Source organism: Hypanus sabinus, chromosome 26, assembly GCF_030144855.1.
Source record: "Hypanus sabinus isolate sHypSab1 chromosome 26, sHypSab1.hap1, whole genome shotgun sequence".
NCBI classification, from domain to species: Eukaryota; Metazoa; Chordata; class Chondrichthyes; order Myliobatiformes; family Dasyatidae; genus Hypanus; species Hypanus sabinus.
This window is the reverse complement of record NC_082731.1, coordinates 36,813,418-36,836,519: the sequence shown is the minus strand read 5'-3', so window position 1 is coordinate 36,836,519 and position 23,102 is coordinate 36,813,418. Positions and strand designations below refer to the sequence as shown.

The following is a 23,102-nucleotide window of genomic DNA, read 5'->3' as shown; positions in this document are numbered from 1 at the left end:
TCGTGTTACCCCTAAACTTTTGCCCCCTAACTCTCAATTCAAAAGACCTACCCTGGCAACCTGTTTTCGCATTACAAAGAGGATTTTTGCATTTTATGAAAAAAAAATTCCATATAAATGAATGGTTTACGCCATTTCAGTTTAGGAAAGGTTTCATAGGAACCTTTGTCAAGTGGGGGGGGGTCTTTTTTATTTTAGTACGTTATACCAAGGAGGAATCGCGTTTAGCTTTTTCCTTACGGGACTTGGGGGCTGTTGGGATGGGAGGGGGGGGCGGCGCTGTACTGCCCGCGGCCACCAGGGGGAGGTGCCGGCCGACGGGCTGCCCCCCTCCCAGCCCACAGCGGCACAGGAAACGGGAACACGTGAACCGGTCGCTGTCGCTCTCTCTCTTCACTCGGCCCCTCTCGGAGGCAGGGAGTCGTGCGGGAGGATGAGATGCGGTGTCTGCTCCTGCTGAATGATGAACGCGCAGAATCAGGCCGCTCTGGACATCTCGACGAAGAACCCGCAGGATGACTTCGAGATCATCCAGCGAGTCGGCGGCGGGACCTACGGGGAGGTGTACAAGGTAGGGGCAGAGGCACCTCGCACCTGTCTGGGAGCCCCGCTCCTCCCGTCTCAAAACTCCCTTCCTTTCACTCAGTTAAACATTTTGGTTCGATCCCCTCTTTCTCCGAGGAGACGTTCCGAACCCGGGGAGTTCGTATCTCCAGAGGAAGGAGGCAAATTAACTTCAAAAAGTTTAATTTGCCTCGCTAAACTTCGCACTTGCTTGTCAGATCCCCACCCAGTCCTTTCCTTAGCTCTGGGATCTTGTCCCAATTCTGCCTCCCCCAGGGCTCCGACCTCTCCCTCCCCTTCCCCTCCGCTTCCCCAGCCCATCCCTCCACTACCTGTGGCCGTCCCTTCCTCCACCTGAACCCCGGGCTCTGAATCTCGCTCTCAAAAGCCCAAAAAATCAACCGTGTGGAGGTGCCGGGAATGTGAAAACACTCAGCGGGACCGGGCAGTGCCTGTGAAGGAGGAACGGAGTTAAACGCTTCAGGTCCAAGACCTTTTGTATCTAAACTTCCCTTGTGGGCTTGTATGCTTGCTGCGGTTGGATATCAGATTTTATTTGCTTGATAGATTTTATCTCTCTGGGGGAGCAGCTGGGAACATTAAACATGCTAGATATGGAGCCACACAGCAGAGAAGCAGGCCATTCGGCCCGCCGGTTGTGCTGCTGACCCACCAATCACCCATCTTTACCTAACCTGTTTCTCAGCACTCAGTCTACTGCCTTCTGAAGCTTGCCTTGTAAGCGTCTCTGCCTTCGTCTCAGGGTTAGGGTTAGGTGAAATAATAAATACTTCCCCAGCTCCCTCTCAATGTCACCCACCTCCCTCCCCACTTAAACTCCTTCCTAAGGGGGAGCAGTTTCTCACTCTCTGCGCCACCTATGGCCCCCCCCCGATCTTTGTTCGTCTCTATAAAGTCCACCCCTTTTGCACCCCCACCCTGCCCCTAGTCTCCCTCCATTCTGCACCGCATTATTGATACGTCCCCATCGTGGTGACCAGTGTCCCTATACTTTGTGATGACCAAAGGTTGTGCAAAAATCTTGCGCTGTGCAATTTTTTTTTTTGCCCGGTGATGACATGTGCGCTGAGTTTTTAATTGGATGTAAACCTGAGGCTGTTCTGTGGATAGTAAGCCGTCCTGCTTCAAACCAACCAGCTAGCAGCTCTTTCGTGCTTCTCAGTGAATCAATAATTTCCTCAATAAGAGCAGTATAAATCAGCCAGATCTAAAATCTGCAGACAAATCATCGCAAACCCCACACACACTGTCAACACCGTCCGCATCGGAAACCGGAAAAGGAAATGTGATTGTGTACGGTTCTGCGATCTACTTAACTTGGCAACGAGGTAGAGGGTGGCAACCGTTTGTGCGCGGTTGAAATTCCTTTGCGAGCGAGTGGCACCCTTCCAGTCCCTTCTGTCCTTGTTCCTAACGTTGAAGGTGAATCTCGTCTGCACCCCCTCCAGTGCAGTCATACCATTTCCACTGTGCAGTGACCAGGACTGTACACTGTACCCCAGTTGTGACCTAGTACTAGCCTTGGAACCTCCCTGCTGTTACACATGTATATTTAGTGTGGTTGTATTTTTGCTGACATTCTATCTGGGCTTGTTATTTTCTCCATGTGAGGACTGGGCCTTAAGCTGTGTTGTCGCTGGGGTGGGGGGGGGGGTGTGTTGGATTGTCGTGGTCACACTGAAGTTTTCGATGGGGGTGTCTGACTGTACACAAGTGTATTTCGTGTGGTTGCATTTTTACTGATGTCCTGATGGGGTTTGTTGTAAGTGCATGGACTGGGCCTCAAGCCGTGGAGTTGCATGGCTGGGGGGGGGGGGGGATGGCGTCCAGGCCGGAAGAGACGGCCGCTATTGTTGTCGACTCTGGGTTGACGGCGGGAGTTTTGGACTCCTTGCTTGGCAGATTGTAGTTCTGTCAGTGCTCGCTATCTTGCGCGTGCCTTGTGTGACTGTTGGCACTGCGTTTTTTACCTTGACCCCTGGAGTAACGCTGCCTGATTTGGCCGCGTTGATGCGCGTTTGCGTAAGGTGATAAATCAGAACCTGAAATAACGGCCGGTATCCTCCGTGCTTTCTCAACCACGGGCAAGAGAAAGTCTGCGGACGCTGGAAATCCGAGCAACACACACACAAAACGCTGGAGGAACTCAGCGGGCCAGGCAGCATCCAGGAAAAGAGTAGTCGAAACTTTGGGCCGAATCTCTTCGGCTTTCTTAACCACCTCATTTTACAAGGGTGTCTCCTTCAGAGATTATTGGACATCCTGATGTTCCACCATACTTCCCTAGGGTCTTACCTTTCATTGTGTATGTCCTACCATTAACCAATACAACATCACCCCACGTTCTCCAGATTTAAGTTCCCTCCGCCATTTCTCTGTCCATGTGTGACGGGTGCTATTTTCTGGCCCGCGTCTCCAAACAGAAGCCTCCTCCTCCTTTCCCTCCTCTCCCGCCCTCCCACTGCCGCCTTATTCTGGCTTCCGCCGTTCCCTTCCGGTCCCGATGGAGCGCCTCGACCCGAAACATCTTCCCCCTCCGTAGATGCTGCCTGGCCTGCTGAGATCTTCCAGCATTTTGTGCACGCGCGCGTGCTGCACGAGATCTGCAGCATCTGCAGAACCTCTTGCATTCTTGACATCAATGAGCTGGAGCGGAGAACCTGTGCAGCGGGTTGCCACAGGCGGCCGTGGAGGCTGCTGGGCCACATTTAAGGTGGAGGTTGATAGGTTCTTGATTAGTCAGGGCGTGAAAGCCTACCGGGAATCAGCCACGGTGAAGTGACAGAGCAGACACGATGGGCCGAATGGCCTAATTCTGCTCCTGGACCTCTAGGTCTTCTGGGTTTTTTTTGTCTGATCTGGAATTCTTATTGGCTGGGTGGTTGGAATTGTTCCATCCCAACCTTTTAAGGAGAAAGTCGCTCAGAGTTTGGGAAGACGTGGGCGTTTCCTGTGAAACCTGTCACTGTCGATCTGCTTGTGCAGGCAGGAGCTGGGCACGGCCCAGCCCCACAGACAAAGCCCTCCCCACCATTAAGCACGGTCACCTGGAGCGCTGTCGCAGGAAAGAAACATCCATCATCAAAGAACCCCCCCCCCCCCAACCCCACCCCCACCATCCGGGCCACGCTCTCTCCCTGCTTTCTCTCGTTGGACAAGAGATACAGAACCCTCGGGCCCCACACCACCAGGTTCACAGCTATTCCCCTTCGACAACTGGGCTTCTGAACCAGCGTGGATAACTTCACCCCCCCCCCCCCCCCCCGGTTCCACAACCCACTGGCTCACTTTCAAGGACTCTTTCTAACTCCTGTGTAACTTTCTTTGTAAGTCGCCTCTTTTGTCATCTTTTGCCTTGGTTGTCTGTCAGCCGAGAGATAATATCGCAGCTGTATAGGACCCTGGTCAGGCCCCACTTGGAGTACTGTGCTCAGTTCTGGTCGCCTCACTACAGGAAGGATGTGGATACTATAGAGAGAGCGCAGAGGAGATTTACGAGGATGTTGCCTGGATTGGGGAGCATGCCTTATGAGAGTAGGTTGAGTGAATTTGGCCTTGTCCCCTTGGAACGGCAGACGAGAGGTGTATAAGATGATGAGAGACATTATCCATGTGGATAGTCAAAGGCTTTTTCCCAGGGCTGAAGTGGCTAACACGAGAGGACACAGTTTTAAGGTGCTGGGGGGTAGGTACAGAGAGATGTCAGGGGTAAGTTTTTTACTCAGAGAGTGGTGAGTGCGTGGAATGGGCTGCCAGTGACGGTGGTGGAGGCCGATACGATAGGGTCTTTTAAGAGACTCCTGGACAGGTATATGCTTAGTAAAATAGAGTATGGGTAACCCTAGGTAATTTCAAAGGTAAGGACATGCTTGGCACAGCTTTGTGAGCTGAAGGGCCTGTATTGTGCTGTAGGGTTTTTGTTTCTCTGTGGTAAAATTACACAGAAACAAAGACTTTTCCTGGAAATGCCTGCAAGAAAATGTATCTCAAGGTAGCACATGGTGACGCCTACGTCCTTCGCAAGTAAACTCGCTTTGAGCTTCGAAGGGGACGCTGAGGGCAGGGAACAAGTGGTTCCGCGGGTCTCTTCCCCGCTCACGGGGGGGAGCTGGCAGTTTGCCGGTCTGTGGCCTCAGCTCCCCACACATCTGCTGCCCTCCACATCGGGGGCAGAGGGTGAATTGCCAGCCACGGCCTGGCACCCTCGGGACTCCCCTCCCCCTTCACGTCGCTCTCTGGCGTGGTAGCGGCCGCACCCGTGGGCTCCCTCCGCCAGGCATCTGGAAGGGCAGAGCCGCGTACCGGCGCCATTGTGCCTGTTGTGGTGGGAGGGGAGTGTTTGTATCTCCCCTTGCCTGTTGGCCATGAGATTCATGCTGGATTCCACCCCCCACCACGTCTGTGCTGCTCAGTCAGTGAGCCTGTACTGTGGGAGGGGCAGAAGAGACCGCAGTTTTATCTTTGGTTGAACAGGTGGGCATCATCTTCTCTGAAAGTGCAGGGGAGGCTGGGGTTCACCCACCTAAAGCTCTGGCATTGCGGGAGCTTTCCTCGCGGGCATTGCAGGCTGAAGGAACCCTCCTGCTCAAACTTTCTGAGGGCGGAGGGTCTCTTGAGTCCCTCTGCTGAGGAGTCACGGGGGGAGGTGGAGTTAGTTTCTGAAAGGTGGCCGGCACAGGAGGGGTATTGAGGCCAGACAGCGGCGTTGTAAAGCAGGGTAGTCCGGAGGGGCCGAGTGGCCTATTTTGTTTGGTCTTTTGGGCCTAGTCTATGTGTGTGTGCCTCCAAGCTGGATCTTGACGAAAGGACCCCCTAACTGAGGCAAAGCCCTCAGCCTCCTAACCCAGAAAGGTGGGCAGTGGAAGGAGGAGGTGGGAACAGAGTGTGTGGGTGTGTGTGAGAGTGTGTGTGTGTTCCATCAACAACCCAACCTTGTTGAGGGTTCCCAATGCAAACTCAAACTTCAAACTCCCCATGCGATTTGAAATCCTCCGGGACGCACCAAGCCACTGAGAGCCGTCGGGGTGGGGGGTGGGGGGGGGAGGGAATTAAGATTAAATTCCCTCCCTCGTACCCTTTGCAGTTACAAAGATATCGGACGCAGAGGCAGTAGCTGAATACCACAGCCGAGAATCATCCACTTGGGTAACCACAAGACAGCTAATTGGCTGAGAAAGCGAGAAAAAAGTAGATCGCACTGCAGGAGTCAGGCAACGAGCAGTTGAATGGGTGAAACGCCGCAGAGGCTGGAAGTCTGAGATAAAATCAGAGGACATTGCCTGGCCTGCTGAGCGTTTACATTATCTGTGGTGAGAGAACTGGTTTCGGGTTGGAGGTCATCATGTACGGGGATGAAGGAAGACAAGCCGGTTTCAAGCTGCCGAGAGTCTGGACAAGAGATGGAGCGGATGTGCTTTGTATCGCTTAACGGGGTGGTGTCAGGGATCGCCGTGGTGATAAGCACTGGTGGCTGTAATCACCATGGCAACCCCGGGCCTCACCCTATCAGCGATATTAACTTTGTCCTATATGCCTGCTGCCTTTTGTGCATTAGTAATTGATAATGGCTAATGCACTTAAATTTGTGAGCTGGAATGTAAAGGGATTGAATCACCCTGTTAAAAGGAGGAAGGTCTTCTCACATATTAACCAACTCAAAGCTGACATTGCTTTCCTTCAAGAAACTCCCCCTTGCCCTTTCCCTTAACAGCTTGTTATTTCCCTCCCCCAGTTCAGATCAAAGATGAAGTATCTTTGATCTCAGCCGTTAACTCTTTCCTCACAGATCCTGCTTTCCAGTTTCTTTCCCCCTGTGTTTTATGCTTTTGTGACAAAGCAGGTGCCTGCTGCTCATTATGCCGCTGGTGTTTGGGGCAGCAATGAAGGCCCTCCATCTCTGGCGGTGTTCGGGGCTTCCTTCATCGCGTCAGTAGCTTCCTCTCAGCTTCCAATACTGTCGGTCAGGCAAGTCCCGGGTGGAGACTCAGGAATACCGTCACACTCAGACATAGAATTGAATTAAATTGAATGATCTTTATTGTCATTATACAATGAAAATCTGTTTGGCTTCCCCTCGGGCGATCAAACAAAGCGGTAGATAAAAACAAGACGGTGATGTAAAACAGTATTAGGTAAGTAGCAGAAAATAAGTTACAGCAGCACCAGAATGTCACAGTAATGCACAAAGTGCCGTTGGTGCAAGTATTTGAGACATTGTGTGTGCTCACAGTTTCAGTCATTGTTCTGTGGGAGTGGTGTGATGGAGGCCACAGCTCTGGGGGAGAAGCTGTTCCTCAGTCTATTTGTTCTGTTTCTTCATTGCTGTTTCCATACCAGTTTTGTTTGACCAGTCAGGGTTGTTAGCCCTAATTTGAACCCCCGAATCTGGAGGACCAGTGGACCACTCTTTGTCTGACCTCTCCCCTTTGACCTGTTTGACGTGGGTGACCCTACCAAGAGCAAAAGCATAAAATCCCTGACTCCGGCCCACAGAGCTGTCCAGATTATTGAGGCACACGAGCCTCCAAACCCTATGACAAGGTTGTGGTCCTCTTGGAGGGAAGTGGGTGCAGGGCCTCACAAAGATGGGCCAATGGCAGCCGGGCATTGTGATGATGGACGTGTGCAGTATGCAGTGGCAGACGAGTTCTGGGTAGGGGGGGCATTCGGCGCAGCCAGGGTGACAATGGCATCTCTTAGCCGATGGTAGGAGAGAGGAGGTCGTGGGGCTGCGAGTGTCACCCAGCTTGAGGGGTATGTAGGAGGGAGCAGATGGAGGCTCCACGCAGAGTTAATGACCTGTGACCTTCCTGGGTACTAGACACAGAGACAACCTAACTCCCTGCCCAAGGGGCTTGTGGCAGCATTGTCTTCCAACTCTGGAGTTTCGGTAAAATTTCCTCTGCATTAAGCCTCTGGGGTGAAAGCAAATGCTGTAGAGTCCCTTCGGCCCATCTCATCCATGCTGACCTGTTTAAACTGCCTATTCCCATCGACCTGCACTGGGACTGCACCCTTCCCATCCATGTACCTGCCCAACCCTCCCCTAAACGGTGGAACCGAGCTCGCATGCACCTCCGGCACTGGCCGCTCATTTCACTCTCTCACCACCCTCTGCGTGAAGAAGTTTCCCCTTCCACTTCTCACCTTTCACCCTTAACCCATGACCTCCAGTTGTAGTCCCACCCAATATTATGTTGGCGTTTTCTCAAAAGTTTTGCTAATTGATTAAAATGCCCTGAAAGCTCCTGTAAAGTTTCAATATTACCCTTACAAACAGCAGCATTGGATCTCCCTAACTAGCAGGAACTGTAAAGCAGAGGGGGCCAAGGAGCCTCCAGCTGTCCCTGGAGTTAACAGAGGGTGAGGGTCGTCCCTTTCTCCCTCTGAGTGGCCCTCTGTAACAGCCTCGATCGGCTGAGCAGCTTCCTGCTGTTCCAGAGTGCCGGGCGCGAGAGATCGGGTGGGAAAGCCGTCTCCCCAGAGGGCGAACGGCTGGGAAGTGGTTTGGGTGCAACGGAAGCGCGTGTAGCCGCAAGCCCGTCCCGTGTTCGGTGAGGCCTTCTCCCGTGGCCCCGAGCTCAGCTCGTCAGCCAGAACTTCCTCCGTGGCTGCTGAACCTTCCTGTAAAACCTCCTCTGAGCCTTCTCAAAAAACATGTGCTGTCGCCTCAAAAGAAATTTCCGGAAGCCTGCAAGCAGCCTCGCTGTTAAAATCACAGCAGATTTGTGTTTGGAACCTGACTTTAGCTCCCCAGTCTTGTTCTTCCCGAGTTCTGACCCCAGAAGGGAAAGAATTCCATTGGGAATGATGCACTGGGATGTAACTCGTCCTGGGATGAATTTCCTGTGGGATGGTGGGCTGGGATAGAGTTCACAGGTATAGATCCCATTGTGGTACTGTACTGAGGGGGAGCTCTTGTTGGTATCTTGTCCAACAGAATATGTTTAACACAGACATGGGAGCAGTATTAGGCCATTCGGCCCATTGAATCTGCTCCACCATTTCATCATGACTGATCATTTCTCTCTCAGTCCCAACCTTCTGCCAACTCCCCATGTCCCTTCGTGCCCCGGCTAATCACGAATCTACCAACTTCTGCCTTAGATACACCTAATGACTTGGCCTCCGCAGCTGCTTGTGGCAATGAATTCCACAGATTCACCACCCTCTGGCTAAAGAAATTCCTCCTCATCTCTGTTCTAAATGGACATCCCTCTTTCCTGAGGTTGTGCCCTCTGGTCCTAGATTTCCTCACCAGAGGAAACATCCTCTCCACATCCACTCTGTCTAGGCCTTTCAATATTCAGTAAGGTTCAGTGAGATTCTCTCCCCTCCCTCCCCCCCTCCCCCCATTCTTCTAAATTCCAGACAGGCCCAGAGCCATCAAATACTCATTGCGTGACAAGCCTTTCATTCTGTGAAACTCCCTTGAACCCTCTCCAGTGTCAGCGGACCCTTTCTAAGATAAGGGGCCCAAACCTGCTCTCAATTCTCCAACTGAGGGCTCAGCATAAGACCACAATATCTGGGAGCAGAAATAGGCCATTCAGCCCATCGCGTCTGCGCCGCCACTCGCCAATGCTTTACAAAGCCTCAGCATTATGTCCTTACAGCATAGTTCACGGGGGTTCCTTCTAGGCTCCTGTCTTGGTGGTCGACGCCTGTTGTGACTGGGGATGTCCTCGGTTGTCGACACTGTATCCTTCCTGTTCAGCTTCTGAACCGCTCCATCAGGTGACCTGACAGGAGCAGCTGCTGTTCTCTTGCTTATGGGGTTGGATGGTTTTGGCCCCCTCCCCGGTTTGTTAAACAGAGGCCCCTGTGCTCGCTCTAAGCAGGCAGGTCTCCTGGTGCCCTGGGCTCGCAATGTCACATGTTTACACCATGCCCATGTGCACACATTGGTTGCCTCGTTTCACATGTCAGAAGAGTGAGGAGGGTATTTTATACGTAGGTGGGGTTTGAGGTGGAGAGATGATGGTGGTAACATGGGTGGGGATGGGATAGGGCAAGAGTAAGATGGGGAATGGCACGAGGGGGATGGAGGAAAACAAGGGAGGCAGTGGGTGGGGAATGAGATGAGTGCAGGAAATAGGACAGAGGTGGTGGGGTTTGGGACTGGAGAGGAGGTGGTGGGGTTTGGGACTGGAGAGGAGGTGGTGGGGTTTGGGACTGGAAGGAGGTGGTGGGGTTTGGGACTGGACAGCAGGTGGTGAGGTTTGGGACTGGAGAGGAGGTGGTGAGGTTTGGGACTGGAGAGGAGGTGGTGAGGTTTGGGACTGGAGAGGAGGTGGTGGGGTTTGGGACTGGAGAGGAGGTGGTGAGGTTTGGGACTGGAGAGGAGGTGGTGGGGTTTGGGACGAGAGGAGGTGGTGGGGTTTGGGACGAGAGGAGGTGGTGGGGTTTGGGACTGGAGAGGAGGTGGTGAGGTTTGGGACTGGAGAGGAGGTGGGGAGGTTTGGGACTGGAGAGGAGGTGGGGAGGTTTGGGACTGGAGAGGAGGTGGTGAGGTTTGGGACTGGAGAGGAGGTGGTGTGGTTTGGGACTGGAGAGGAGGTGGTGAGGTTTGGGACTGGAGAGGAGGTGGTGAGGTTTGGGACTGGAGAGGAGGTGGTGAGGTTTGGGACTGGAGAGGAGGTGGTGTGGTTTGGGACTGGAGAGGAGGTGGTGAGGTTTGGGACTGGAGAGGAGGTGGTGAGGTTTGGGACTGGAGAGGAGGTGGTGAGGTTTGGGACTGGAGAGGAGGTGGTGAGGTTTGGGACTGGAGAGGAGGTGGTGAGGTTTGGGACTGGAGAGGAGGTGGTGAGGTTTGGGACTGGAGAGGAGGTGGTGAGGTTTGGGACCGGAGAGGAGGTGGTGGGGTTTGGGACCGGAGAGGAGGTGGTGAGGTTTGGGACCGGAGAGGAGGTGGTGGGGTTTGGGACGAGAGGAGGTGGTGGGGTTTGGGACTGGAGAGGAGGTGGTGAGGTTTGGGACTGGAGAGGAGGTTGTGAGGTTTGGGACTGGAGAGGAGGTGGTGAGGTTTGGGACTGGAGAGGAGGTGGTGAGGTTTGGGACTGGAGAGGAGGTGGTGTGGTTTGGGACTGGAGAGGAGGTGGTGAGGTTTGGGACTGGAGAGGAGGTGGTGAGGTTTGGGACTGGAGTGGAGGTGGTGGGGTTTGGGACTGGAGAGGAGGTGGTGGGGTTTGGGACTGGAGAGGAGGTGGTGAGGTTTGGGACTGGAGAGGAGGTGGTGAGGTTTGGGACTGGAGAGGAGGTGGTGAGGTTTGGGACTGGAGAGGAGGTGGTGAGGTTTGGGACTGGAGAGGAGGTGGTGAGGTTTGGGACTGGAGAGGAGGTGGTGAGGTTTGGGACTGGAGAGGAGGTGGTGAGGTTTGGGACTGGAGCGGAGGTGGTGAGGTTTGGGACTGGAGAGGAGGTGGTGAGGTTTGGGACTGGAGAGGAGGTGGTGAGGTTTGGGACTGGAGAGGAGGTGGTGAGGTTTGGGACTGGAGAGGAGGTGGTGAGGTTTGGGACTGGAGAGGAGGTGGTGAGGTTTGGGACTGGAGAGGAGGTGGTGAGGTTTGGGACTGGACAGGAGGTGGTGAGGTTTGGGACTGGAGAGGAGGTGGTGGGGTTTGGGACTGGAGAGGAGGTGGTGGGGTTTGAGACTGGAGTGGAGGTGGTGGGGTTTGGGACTGGAGAGGAGGTGGTGGGGTTTGGGACTGGAGAGGAGGTGGTGAGGTTTGGGACTGGAGAGGAGGTGGTGAGGTTTGGGACTGGAGAGGAGGTGGTGAGGTTTGGGACTGGAGAGGAGGAGGTGAGGTTTGGGACTGGAGAGGAGGTGGTGAGGTTTGGGACTGGAGAGGAGGTGGTGAGGTTTGGGACTGGAGAGGAGGTGGTGAGGTTTGGGACTGGAGAGGAGGTGGTGAGGTTTGGGACTGGAGAGGAGGTGGTGAGGTTTGGGACTGGAGAGGAGGTGGTGAGGTTTGGGACTGGAGAGGAGGTGGTGAGGTTTGGGACTGGACAGGAGATGGTGAGGTTTGGGACTGAAGAGGAGGTGGTGAGGTGTTGTTCAGGACAAGGAGATGGTGAAGTTTGGGATCGAACAAGGAAATGGTGAGATCTAGGAGGGGACAAATGTTGATATGGATGGGGGGGTTGAAGATTGGACTGGGGTGACAGGGTTGGGGGCTTGTTGAGGGGTAGGGGCGATATTGGAGGGGATTAACTTGGTACAAGCGGGTGATGTGGGTCAGATTTTGAGCTGGGTTTTGAGATGGGAGATGGAGGATTAGGTTTGAATGAGGGAGGGTGATGGAACTTGATGGAGGTTGATGTGGGTGTCAATGGCAAGGTTGGGGATCAGTAGGGGTTGAGATGGAGAGTTGTTTTCGGGATGGGGGAGATGAGTGGGGATTGGGATGGGAGTGAGAATGGGTGTTGGTACAGGGGGAACGGAGTATGCAGTTCGATTGGGGGTAACTCTTTTCCTGCTGCAAATGTCAACACTGGGTTCTGAGCATCGATCCTTGAGGTTAGGCGGAGGAGCCTGCAGTCGAGGTTACCCCGTATCGCGCACCCGGTGGGAGACCGGGCTCCCATACCCACGTCTCCTCGCCACCGTTCCCATCGGGGACTTTCTTGCAACCTGCCCGATTGGAAATGCCGCCGATTCTGCAGCTGTCGCCTGCTCTGCACCCGGCCCAGCCGCAGCAAGAACAGGAAATTTAATTTGCATAAGCCAGCAGAGAGCGTGAGAGCAGCACGACCCAATCTCCCTCCCCAATCAGCAGGAAGCTGATCAGAATCAAAATCCCCTTCGAGCCGAGAGGCCTGCACTCCCCTGGGCCTTCTGCTCCCCAGACTAGCTGCTCGAAGCTGGGCATCTAGGCGACATCTGTCACCACCAGCAGAACCAACCTCCATCCCAAATCACTCCTACCCACAAGGGTTAGGCTGACATACCCACAGTTGTTCTACTTACAGTTACAGCATACAGCCCAACGAGGCCATGTCGCCCGATTGTACCCATGTGACCTATTAACCAGCCAATCTGTGGGAGGAAACCAGGGCTCTTGGAGAAAACCTGCATGGTCACGGGTACAAACCCAACAAACATGTCGGTGTACAAACTTCTTGCCGACAGCGGAATTGAACCTGGGCTACTGACCCCGCCGTAGGGTTACACTCCCGAGTCACTCCATTATGGACGGAGAGGGCTTATTTCTGCTGATATTCTGGGATTAGGGTGTGTGTTTTGTGTCTGCATCAGGGTCTTTAGGTGTGACTTGACCGAGTGGAACCGTCTGAACTCTGTCCTATAAGCGGCAATTTCTAATTCTGGGTGATGGACTTTCGGGAGCCGCATGGGGCGAGGTAGCACACGCAGAACGCTGGAGGAATTTAGCAAGTCAGGCAGCGTCTGTGGAGAGGAATACACAACTGGTATTTCGGGCTGAGTCCAGACGAAGGGTGTTGGTCCGAAACTTCTACTGTTTATTCCCCTCTGCTGATTTCTTCCACAGTTCTGTGTGTGTTACTCTGGATTACCTGCAGCCATAGAATCTCTTGCGTTTACGGAGTAAGTTTGGAGACCAACCGCGTTACCATTGTGTGACTCAAAGACTCATCTTCTCTCGGAGACTGGGTCCCTGATCGCTTGCGCCCGAGAGGTTTGTGCAGGCACGATCAAGGGGAAGGGAGATAAATGTTTGCGTGATCGGTGAACTGGAGGTTAAGGGGAGCCGAAGAGGAGGCGAGACGGGATGGAAAGGCAGGGGACAAGTTTGAAGGGCGAAATGGCCTGCACTGCATCCATTTCCTTGCATTTGTTTTATCCGGGAGCTCCTTCTTCCCTTACCGATCCATTATTCAGGGTGACTCGATAGCTCATGCAATCGATTTATAACCGGTTTGATTTCTGCCGCTGTCTGTACATTCTTCATGTGACCTTGTGGATTTCCTCTGTGTAAACGCAGAAAATAGGAATCTACAGCATAATACAGGCCCTTCGGCCCAGAATGTTGTGCTGACCATGTAACCTACTCTAGGATTTCCCTACCACATACCCCTCTATTTTCCTAAGCTACATGTACCTAAGTCGTCTCTTAAAAGATCCTATTGTATCCACCTCCACCACTGTCACTGGCAGAGCATTCCCACCACGCTCTGTGTGAAAATCGTACCCCTGACATCCCCCTTGTACCTATTTCCAAGCACCTTAAAACTGTGCCCCCTCGCATTTGCCATTTCAGCCCTGGGAAAAAGCCTCTGACTATCCACACGACTAGTGCCTCTCATCATCTTGTACACCTTAATCAGGCCAGCTCTCATCCTCCGTCGCTCCGAGGAGAAAAGGCCCGTGTGACACGGGGAGAGGCATACAGACTCCTTGCAGATGGCAAGGGAATTGAACTCCGAGCTGTAATCGCGTCGCGCCAACCGTTTCGCTACCATTGCGGGGGAGTGCATTGCGGGAGTGGAGATGTTGGATTGATCTTGGAGTAGGACTGTGCCGAGGGGCCGAATGGCCTGTACCGTGATGTACCCTTCCATATTGATCCTCTGGGCTGGGAGCGTTCCACCCACGAGGCGGTAACGCCTGTCCACACGACGCAGGTCAAAGCCCGCCCGATCGATTGGTCTACTCCCAGTTAATCGGGCCGTCCAGCCGGCCTCACCCACTACAGTCGTCTGGATATAGGGTGCAAGTTGAACCCTAAAATTAGCTAAAATTAGCATGTCGCAAAGGTAATACTACGGTTGTAATGGGGGATTTCAACATGCAGGTAGACTGGGAAAATCAGGTTGGTACTGGACCCCGAGAAAGGGAGTTTGTGGAGTGCCTCCGAGATGGATTTTTAGAGCAGCTTGTGCTGGAGCCTACCAGGGAGAAGGCAATTCTGGATCTAGTGTTGTGTAATGAACTGGATTTGATAAGGGAACTCGAGGTAAAGGAGCCATTAGGAGGAAGTGACCATATTATGGTAAGTTTTAATCTACAATTTGAGAGGGAAAAGGGAAAATCGGAAGTGTCAGTATTGCAGTTGAAGAAAGGGGACTATGGAGCCATGTGGGAGGAGCTGGAAAAGTTGACTGGAAGGATACTCTCGCAGGGATGACAGTGGAACAACAATGGCAGGAATTTCTGGGAATAATACAGAAGGTGCAGGATCAGGTCATTCCAAAGAGGAAGAAGGATTCTAAGGGAAGTAGGGGGCGACCGTGGCTGACAGGGAAGTCAAGGACAGTATAAAAATAAAAGAGAAGAAGTATAACGTAGATAAGATGAGCGGGAAGCCAGAGGATTGGGAAACTTTTAAAGAGCAACAGAAGGTAACTAAAAAGGCAATACGGGGAGAAAAGATGAACTATGAAGGTAAGCTAGCCAAGAATATATAGGAGGATAGTAAAAGCTTCTTCAGGTATGTAAAGAGGAAAAAATCAGTTAAGACCAAAGTTGGGCCCTTGAAGGCAGAAATGGGTGAATTTATTATGGGGAACAAGGAAATGGCAGACGAGTTGAACAGGTACTTTGGATCTGTCTTTACCAGGGAAGACACAAACAATCTCCCAGATGTAATAGTGGCCAGAGGACCTAGGGTAACTGAGGAACTGAAGGAAATTCGCATTAGGCAGAAAATGGTGTTGGGTAGACTGATGGGACTGAAGGCTGATCAATCCCCAGGGCCTGATGGTCTGCATCCCAGGGTACTTAAGGAGGTGACTCTAGAAATCGAGGAAGCATTGGTAATCATTTCCCAATGTTCTATAGATTCAGGATCAGTTTCTGAGGATTGGAGGATAGCTAATGTTATCCCACTTTTTAAGAAAGGAGAGAGAGAAAACAGGGAATTATAGACCAGTTAGTCTGACATCAGTGGTGGGGAAGATGCCGGAGTCAATTATAAAAGATGAAATAGCGGTACATTTGGATAGCAGTAACAGAATTGGTCCAAGTCATCATGGATTTACGAAGCGGAAATCATGCTTGACTAATCTTCTGGAATTTTTTGAGGATGTAACTATGAAAATGGATGTAGTGTACCTGGACTTTCAGAAGGCCTTTGATAAAGTCCCACATAGGAGATTAGTGGGCAAAATTAGAGCACATGGTATTAGGGGTAGGGTACTCACTTGGATAGAAAATTGGTTGGTAGACAGGAAACAAAGAGTAGGGATTAATGGGTCCTTTTCAGAATAGCAGGCAGTGAACTTTGTGGGTACCACAAGGTTCGGTGCTGGGACCGCAGCTGTTTACAATATACATTAATGATTTAGATGAAGGGATTAAAAGTAGCATTAGCAAATTTGCAGATGACAAAGCTGGGTGGTAGTGTGAAATGTCAGGAGGATGTTATGAGAATGCAGGGTGACTTGGACAGGTTGGGTGAGTGGGCAGATGCATGGCAGATGTGGATAAATGTGAGGTTATTCACTTTGGTGCCAAGAACAGGAAGGCAGATTACTATCTGAATGGTGTCAAGTTAGGAAAAGGGGAAGTATAAACAGATCTAGGTGTTCTTGTACATCAGTCACTGAAAGTAAGCATGCAGGTACAGCGGGCAGTGAAGAAAGCCAATGGCATGTTGGCCTTCATAACAAGGGGAGTTGAGTATAGGAGCAAAGAGGTCTTTCTGCAGTCGTACCGGGACCTGGTGAGACCGCATCTGGAGTATTGTGTTCAGTTTTGGTCTCCAAATTTGAGGAAGGACATTCTTGCTATTGAGGGAGTGCAGCGTAGGTTCACGAGGTTAATTCCCGGAATGGCGGGACTGTCATATGTTGAAAGATTGGAGCGACTGGGCTTGTATACACTGGAATTTAGAAGGATGAGAGGGGATCTGATTGAAACATATGATTATTAAGGGATTGGACATGCTAGAGGCAGGAAACATGTTCCTGATGTTGGGGGAGTCCAGAGCCAGAGGCTACAGTTTAAGAATAAGGGGTAGGCCATTTAGAATAGAGCTGATAAAAAAACTTTTTCACCCAGAGAGTTGTGGATCTGTGGAATGCTCTGCCTGAGAAGGCAGTGGAGGCCAAGTCTCTGGATGCTTTCAAGAAAGAGTTAGATAGAGCTTTTAAAGACAGCGGAGTCGAGGGATATGGGGAGAGGGCAGGAACGGGGTACTGATTGTGGATGATCAGCCACGATCACATCGAATGGCGGTGCTGGCTCGCAGGTCCAAACGGCCTACTCCTGCACCTATTGTCTATACAAGGGCATAATAGAAGACGTCAGCCACCAGCCTCCTCACTCCCGCCCCACCGTTAGACACGATCATTACCCACTGAGCGCATCTACAAGGAGGGCTGCCTCAAGGAAATAGCGTCTGTCATCAAACACCCCACCATCCAGACCATTCTTCTCGCTATTACCATCAGGCGGGGGGGGGGGGGGTGTTTACTGTACAGAAGCCAGAAGAGCTGCAGACCTCCTTACAGAGAGCCCAGGAGCAGCACCACCAAACAGCCTTACGGACAATTTTGAAGATCAGCTGGAACTGTGACGACGGCGTCCCCATCACCCAGGACATGCCCTCTTCTCGCTGCAGCCATCAGGGAGGAGGTACAGGAGCCTGAAGGCACACACTCAGCGATTCAGGAACAGCTTCTTAGAAACATAGAAAACCTACAGCACAATACAGGCCCTTCGTCCCACAAAGTTGTGCCGAACATGTCCCTACCTTAGAAGTTCCTAGGCTTACCCATAGCCCTCTATTTTTCTAAATTCCACGTACCCATCCAAAAGCCTCTTCCCCTCTGCCATCCGATTTCTGAATGGACATTGAACCCATGAACACGACCTCACTACTTTAATTTTTGCACTACTTATTTAATTCAGTTTTATTCTCTCTTGTTGTGTATTGCATCGCACTGATGCTTCAAAGACAAGTTTCACGACGTATGCCGGTGCTATTAAACCTGACTCTGTTTCTGATTTGAACACCCGCGTACTGGAGGAGACCAACATGAACAGCATCTCCTCCGCGGTAAAGCAACACCAACTCTGACGGATAGCTCGTGTCCCTGGAGGACAAGCCCACGCCTCTCCAAACAGATCCAGTCGATGGAAGGTCGATGAGCCCCTGGTGGGCAAAGGAAAGTGAGGACCCCCCCCCCCCCCACCACCACCACTTAGGAAAACGTCAAACGTGGTGGGCAAAGGCTTCAAAGATAACAGCCCGACGAAATTTAACATGGCATCTGAAAACTGGGCAGATACTGCATTCGATAGGCGGAGCAGGAGCTGTTCAAAAGGGATCTGTTTTACGTGGACCTCCGCTGGGTTGCAGAGGGCACGGAGAGAGCCAGCAACCTAAAGACACGAGCAGGGAACATGACCACCACGTGCTCTTGCCCACACTGCACCAGAAAATGTGGATCCTGGATTGGCATCTACAGCCCCCAAAGGATCAACCAATTCCATAAGACCATTAGACAAAGGGGCAGAAGTCGGCCATTCAGCCCATCGAGTCTTCTCCGCCATTTTATCATGAGCTGATCCATTCCCCCATTTAGTCCCACTCCCCCACCTTCTCACCATAACCTTTGATGCCCTGGCTACTCAGATACCCGTCAATCTCTGCCTTAAATACACCCAATGACTTGATCTCCACTGCCGCCCATGACAACAAATTCCACAGATTCACCACCCTCTGGATAAAAAAAATTCTTTGTATCTCTGTTCTGAATGGGCACCCTACAATCCTCAAGTCATGTCCTCTTGTACTAGACTCCCCCACCGTGGGAACCAACTTCGCCACATCCACTCTGTCCATGCTTTTTACCATTTGAAATGTTTCTATGAGGTCCCCCCTCATTCTTCTAAACTCCAGGGAGTACAGTCCAAGAGCGGTCAAACGTTCCTCATATGTTAACCCTCTCATTCCCAGAATCATTCTAGTGAATCTTCTCTGAACCCTCTCCAATGTCAACACATCCTTTCTTAAATAAGGAGCCCAAAACTACATACAGTATTCCAAGTGAGGTCTTACCAGAGCCTTATAGAGCCTCAACATTACATCCCTGCTCCTATACTCTATTCCTTGAGAAATGAATGCCAACATTGCATTCTCCTTCTTCACCACCAACTCAACCTGGAGGTTAACCTTAAGGGTATCCTGCATGAGGACTCCCAAGTCCCATTGCATCTCAGAACTTTGAGCTCTCTCCCCAGTTAAATAATCTGCCCATTTATTTCTTCTACCAAAGTGCATGACCGTACACTTTCCAACATTGTAATTCATTTGCCACTTCTTTGCCCATTCCCCCAATCTATCCAAGCCTCTCTGCAGACTCTCTGTTTCCTCAGCACTACTGGCCCCTCCACCTATCTTTGTATCATCAGCAAACTTAGCCACAAAGCCATCTATTCCATAACCCCATAATTCCCCCCCCCCAGGAGAACATCATACATGTGATCTCCTACTTGCACCTCAGGAGGTACGGGAGCCTTGGAGTCCCACATCTCCAGATTTAGGAATGGTCATTGCCCTTCAACCATCAGGCTCCTGAACTGGTGTGGATAACTTCACTCTCCTCAACACTGAACTGATTCCACAACCTACAGACTCTCTCTTGAGTCTACAACTCATGTTCCTAATATTATTTATATATTTTTATTTGAGCTATCTGTCTTCTTTTGCAAGATAGATGTTTGTCAGTCTTTTTTAAGACCATAAGATATAAGAGCCGAGAGGTAATGTTGCAGCTATATAGGACCCTGGTCAGACCCCACTTGGAGTACTGTGCTCAGTTTTGGTCGTCTCACTACAGGAAGGATGTGGAAACTATAGAAAAGGTGCAGAGGAGATTTACAAGGATGTTGCCTGGATTGGGGAGCATGCCTTATGAGAATAGGTTGAGTGAATTCGGCCTTTTCTCCTTGGAGTGAAGAAGGATGAGAGGTGACCTGATAGAGGTGTATAAGATGATGAGAGGCATTGATTGTGTGGATAGTCAGAGGCTTTTCCCCAGGGCTGAAATGGCTGCCACAAGAGGACACAGGTTTAAGGTGCTTGGGAGTAGGTTCAGAGGAGATGTCAGGGGTAAGTTTTTTACTCAGAGAGTGTTGAGTGCGTGGAATGGGCTGCCAGCAACGGTGGTGGAGGCGGATACGATCGGGTCTTTTAAGAGGCTTTTGGATCGTTAAATGGAGTTTAGAAAAATAGAGGGGTATAGGTAAGCCTAGTAATTGCTAAGGAAGGGACATGTTTGGCACAACTTTGTGGGCCGAAGCACCTGTATTGTGCTGTAGGTTTTCTATGTTTCTATGAGCAGAATTAGGCTATTTGCCCCATTCAGTTTGCTCTGCCATTTCTTAATGGCTAATTCAGTTCATGCCTTCTCCCCATATCACTTCATGCCCTGACCAATGAACCTCTGCCTTAAATATACCCACTGACTCGGCCTCCACAGCTGCCTGTGGCAATGAATTCCACAGATTCACCACCCTTTGGCTAAAGAAATTCCTCCTCATCTCCATTCTAAAAGGACGTCCCTCTCTTCTGAGGCTGTGTCCCCTGGTCTTAGACTCTCCCATCTTAGGAAACACCCTCTCCACATCCACTCTATCGAGGCCTTTCACTATTCAATAGGCTTCAATGAGGTCACCCCTCATTCTTCTGAATTCCAGTGAATACAGGCCCTGAGCCATCAAACTCTCTTCGTATGACAAGCTATTTAATCCTGGAATAATTTTCTTGAACCTCCGGTTTCAGCTCATTCTTTCTAAGTTAGGGGGCCCCAAACTGCTCACAATGTATAGTACTTCATGAATTCTATTGTATTTCTTAATTTTCTTGTATTTGCCTGCAAGAAAATGATTCTCAAGGTAGTATATGGTAACACATACATACTCTGAGAATAAGCAACAGTAACCATATACAACCGTTGGGGGCATATACTCAATAAATCCATAATAGAATGATAACCATAATAGAACCAATGAAAGATCACACCAACTGGGTGTTCAACCAGCGTGCAAAAGACACCAAAGTGTGCAGATAAAAAAGAAAGAAAGAAATAAGCAATTAGTATAAAGACTGTGTTGGCGCGTGGCCAGGTGGTTAAGGCGTTGGTCTAGTGATCTGAAGGTCACTAGTTCGAGCCTCAGCTGAGGCAGCGTGTTGTGTCCTTGAGTAAGGCACTTAACCACACATTGCTCTGCGATGGTGCCAAGCTGTATGGGTCCTAATGCCCTTGGACAACATTGTTGGCTTGGAGAGGGGAAGGCCTGCAGCTTGGGCAACTGCCGGTCTCCCATACAACCCTGCCCAGGCCTGCACCCCGGAAACCTCCCAAGGCGCAAATCCATGGTCTCTCGAGACTAACGGATGCAAAAATCAAAAAAAAAGTCCATGAGAGGAAGAGTCCTTGAAAGTGAGTCGTAGGTTGAGGGAACATTTCATTGAAGGGGCAAATGAAGTTGTCCCCTTTAGTTCAAGAGCCTGATGGTTGAGGGGTGGTAACCATTCCTGAACCTGGTGGTGCAAGCCCTGAGGCTCCTGTACCTTCCTCCTGATGACAGCAGTGAGAAGGGAGCATGTCCTGGGTGGTGGGGTACCTGACGATGGAGGCTGCTTTCCTGCCACAACGCTCCATGTAGCTGTGCTTAGTGGTGGGGAGGGCTTTACGACTGGGCCGTATCCGCTACTTTTTTTGTAGGATTTTCCATCCAAGGGCATTGGTGTTTCCAAGCCGGGCTGTGATGCAGCCAGTTGATAGACTCTCCACCTGACATCTATAGAAGTTTGTCAAGGCTTTAGACGCTGAATCTTCGTGAGCTGCTAAGGCCTGAACTCCTGTGTCTCAGTTTTGAGAGACAGGCCAAGCCTTTGACCGATCCCTCTCTCTCCCAGTGGCTCACTGCTGCCGGAGAATGGTGCTGGGTGTTGACATGGTTTGTGGATTGTAATCTACAGTTCACGTTATCATGTACTTCTGGTTTCCAGTCACTCCTTTTTATTTTGCTATTTTGTGCCATTTTGATTGGGGCAGGCTGGCTCTGCGGCCTACAGTCAACAAACAACACAGCGTGAAATTGAACTGTACTGAACTAAACTGAACGTTACCAGACTGTTTCAATGTGGTTTGACGTTTAATATTCTGTGTTTTTTTTTGCTCGTTTTTTTACCATTCGTTCTTCTTTTTGCACATTGGGTGTTTTGATGTTTTCTTTGAACGGGTTCCATGGCCTGTCTTTGCTTTGCGGCTGCCTGCAGGAAGATGAATCTCAGGGTTGTATACTGCTTTCGTGCTTTGATAATAAATGTGCTTTGAATCTCTGAATCTTTGAACTCATGTCTCAGCTCCTCTGTGCATCTTATCAACAAGCCTCAAGCCCTTCATCTTTCACAAGTACATCTCAGAAGTCATTCTTCTGAATCAGTCTCCGCCACACCTGGGGAAGACGATGTCAGATGCTCCCAGCCAGAGGTGGAAAGAAACTTCTACGAGCGTCTTGTTTTAGATGACTGAGTCATATATTCTTGTACGAAAACCAAACAACCGGCTGCAGGAAGTCAGCTGGTTAAAGTTCACCTGCGGAGCGAAATGGACAGTTGACCTTTCGCCCAGCCCGGCTGAAGGGCCACGACTGAGTCGCTGACTGTCCGTTTCCCTCCGCAGAGGAGGTTCAGCTCACTGAGCTCCTCCGGCAGTTGGTTATTGATCCAGCATCTTGTCCCACTTGCTCCGATCAAGCGTCTCCCCCCCCCCCCCCCCCACCGCCTCCTTGATTCGGGCTGATGGGGCTCGGCAGCCATGGTTAGCAGCTCGTCCAGGAGAGGGAAAGCTCCGATCTCAAGCCCCCGCCGCTTTGCAGCTGTACCCGCTCATGGGGGAGTAAACCCCGAGGGGAAAATCTGGAGCCGGAGTCCCTAAGCCAGCCCTACGTTGAGTTCAGCGCTGACTTGACAATGCCACTGGTGCCAAACTGCATCGGTCTCTGCCATTCCTGGGGATTCATCAGCTGCGTAGAGCGGGGGAGCTTGCTGCATGGGCAATAGTGTGCTCTCCTGGCTCGAGTATACGGCTAGTAAGCAGTATCCCTGGTGAACCCTGAGTGACGGAGGGCTTCATTCTCCTCACTCTGGGCTCTTTCCTGAGTGGAAATGTGCTGGTGCCTCTCCTGTCACATCCCCGTAGCGTCTGACACGCCTGAATGGAGCCACCCCACTTTCTCCTAAGACTGCAATGAATGCACACCACCCTTATTTGTCACGAGCTCACCTTGGGTCCTTGTGAAACTACTCAGTTTATGGCCTCAGTGTGTCCAAGGTCTCAATGTGGACATTCTGGAGGTGAGATGTCAACGATTGAGACTAACTCAGCTCAACCTTTAACCAGGTGGACCTTCTGTGAGTGAGACCCAAGAGCAAATTCTGTTGGGAGTCACACCGGTCACTGGAGGCCTGGTGTCCCTGACAGGAGATGGTCTGACCACCTATCTTTGTTCAGTCGTGTTTCCCTCCCATCAATGTCCTGAACATCGCCATTGACAGCCAGACAATGTTCAAAGTAAATTT

At 51.2% G+C, this 23,102-nt stretch overlaps 1 protein-coding gene across 3 annotated transcripts in view; it reads left to right on the top strand.

Annotated features, from left to right (window-relative positions):
- Nucleotides 1-366: 366 nt before the first annotated feature.
- The window catches only part of LOC132381448 (mitogen-activated protein kinase kinase kinase kinase 5-like), a 190,711-nt gene continuing 167,975 nt past the window's right edge, over nt 367-23,102 (top strand). Inside the window, exon 1 of one of the 3 annotated variants that reach the window (XM_059950856.1) lies at nt 367-571. In XM_059950856.1, the coding sequence (XP_059806839.1) occupies nt 461-571 (111 nt within the window). In that variant the 5' untranslated portion in view covers nt 367-460. The remainder of the gene's footprint in view (nt 572-23,102) is intronic. The other 2 variants (XM_059950855.1, XM_059950857.1) reach the window with 2 other exon arrangements.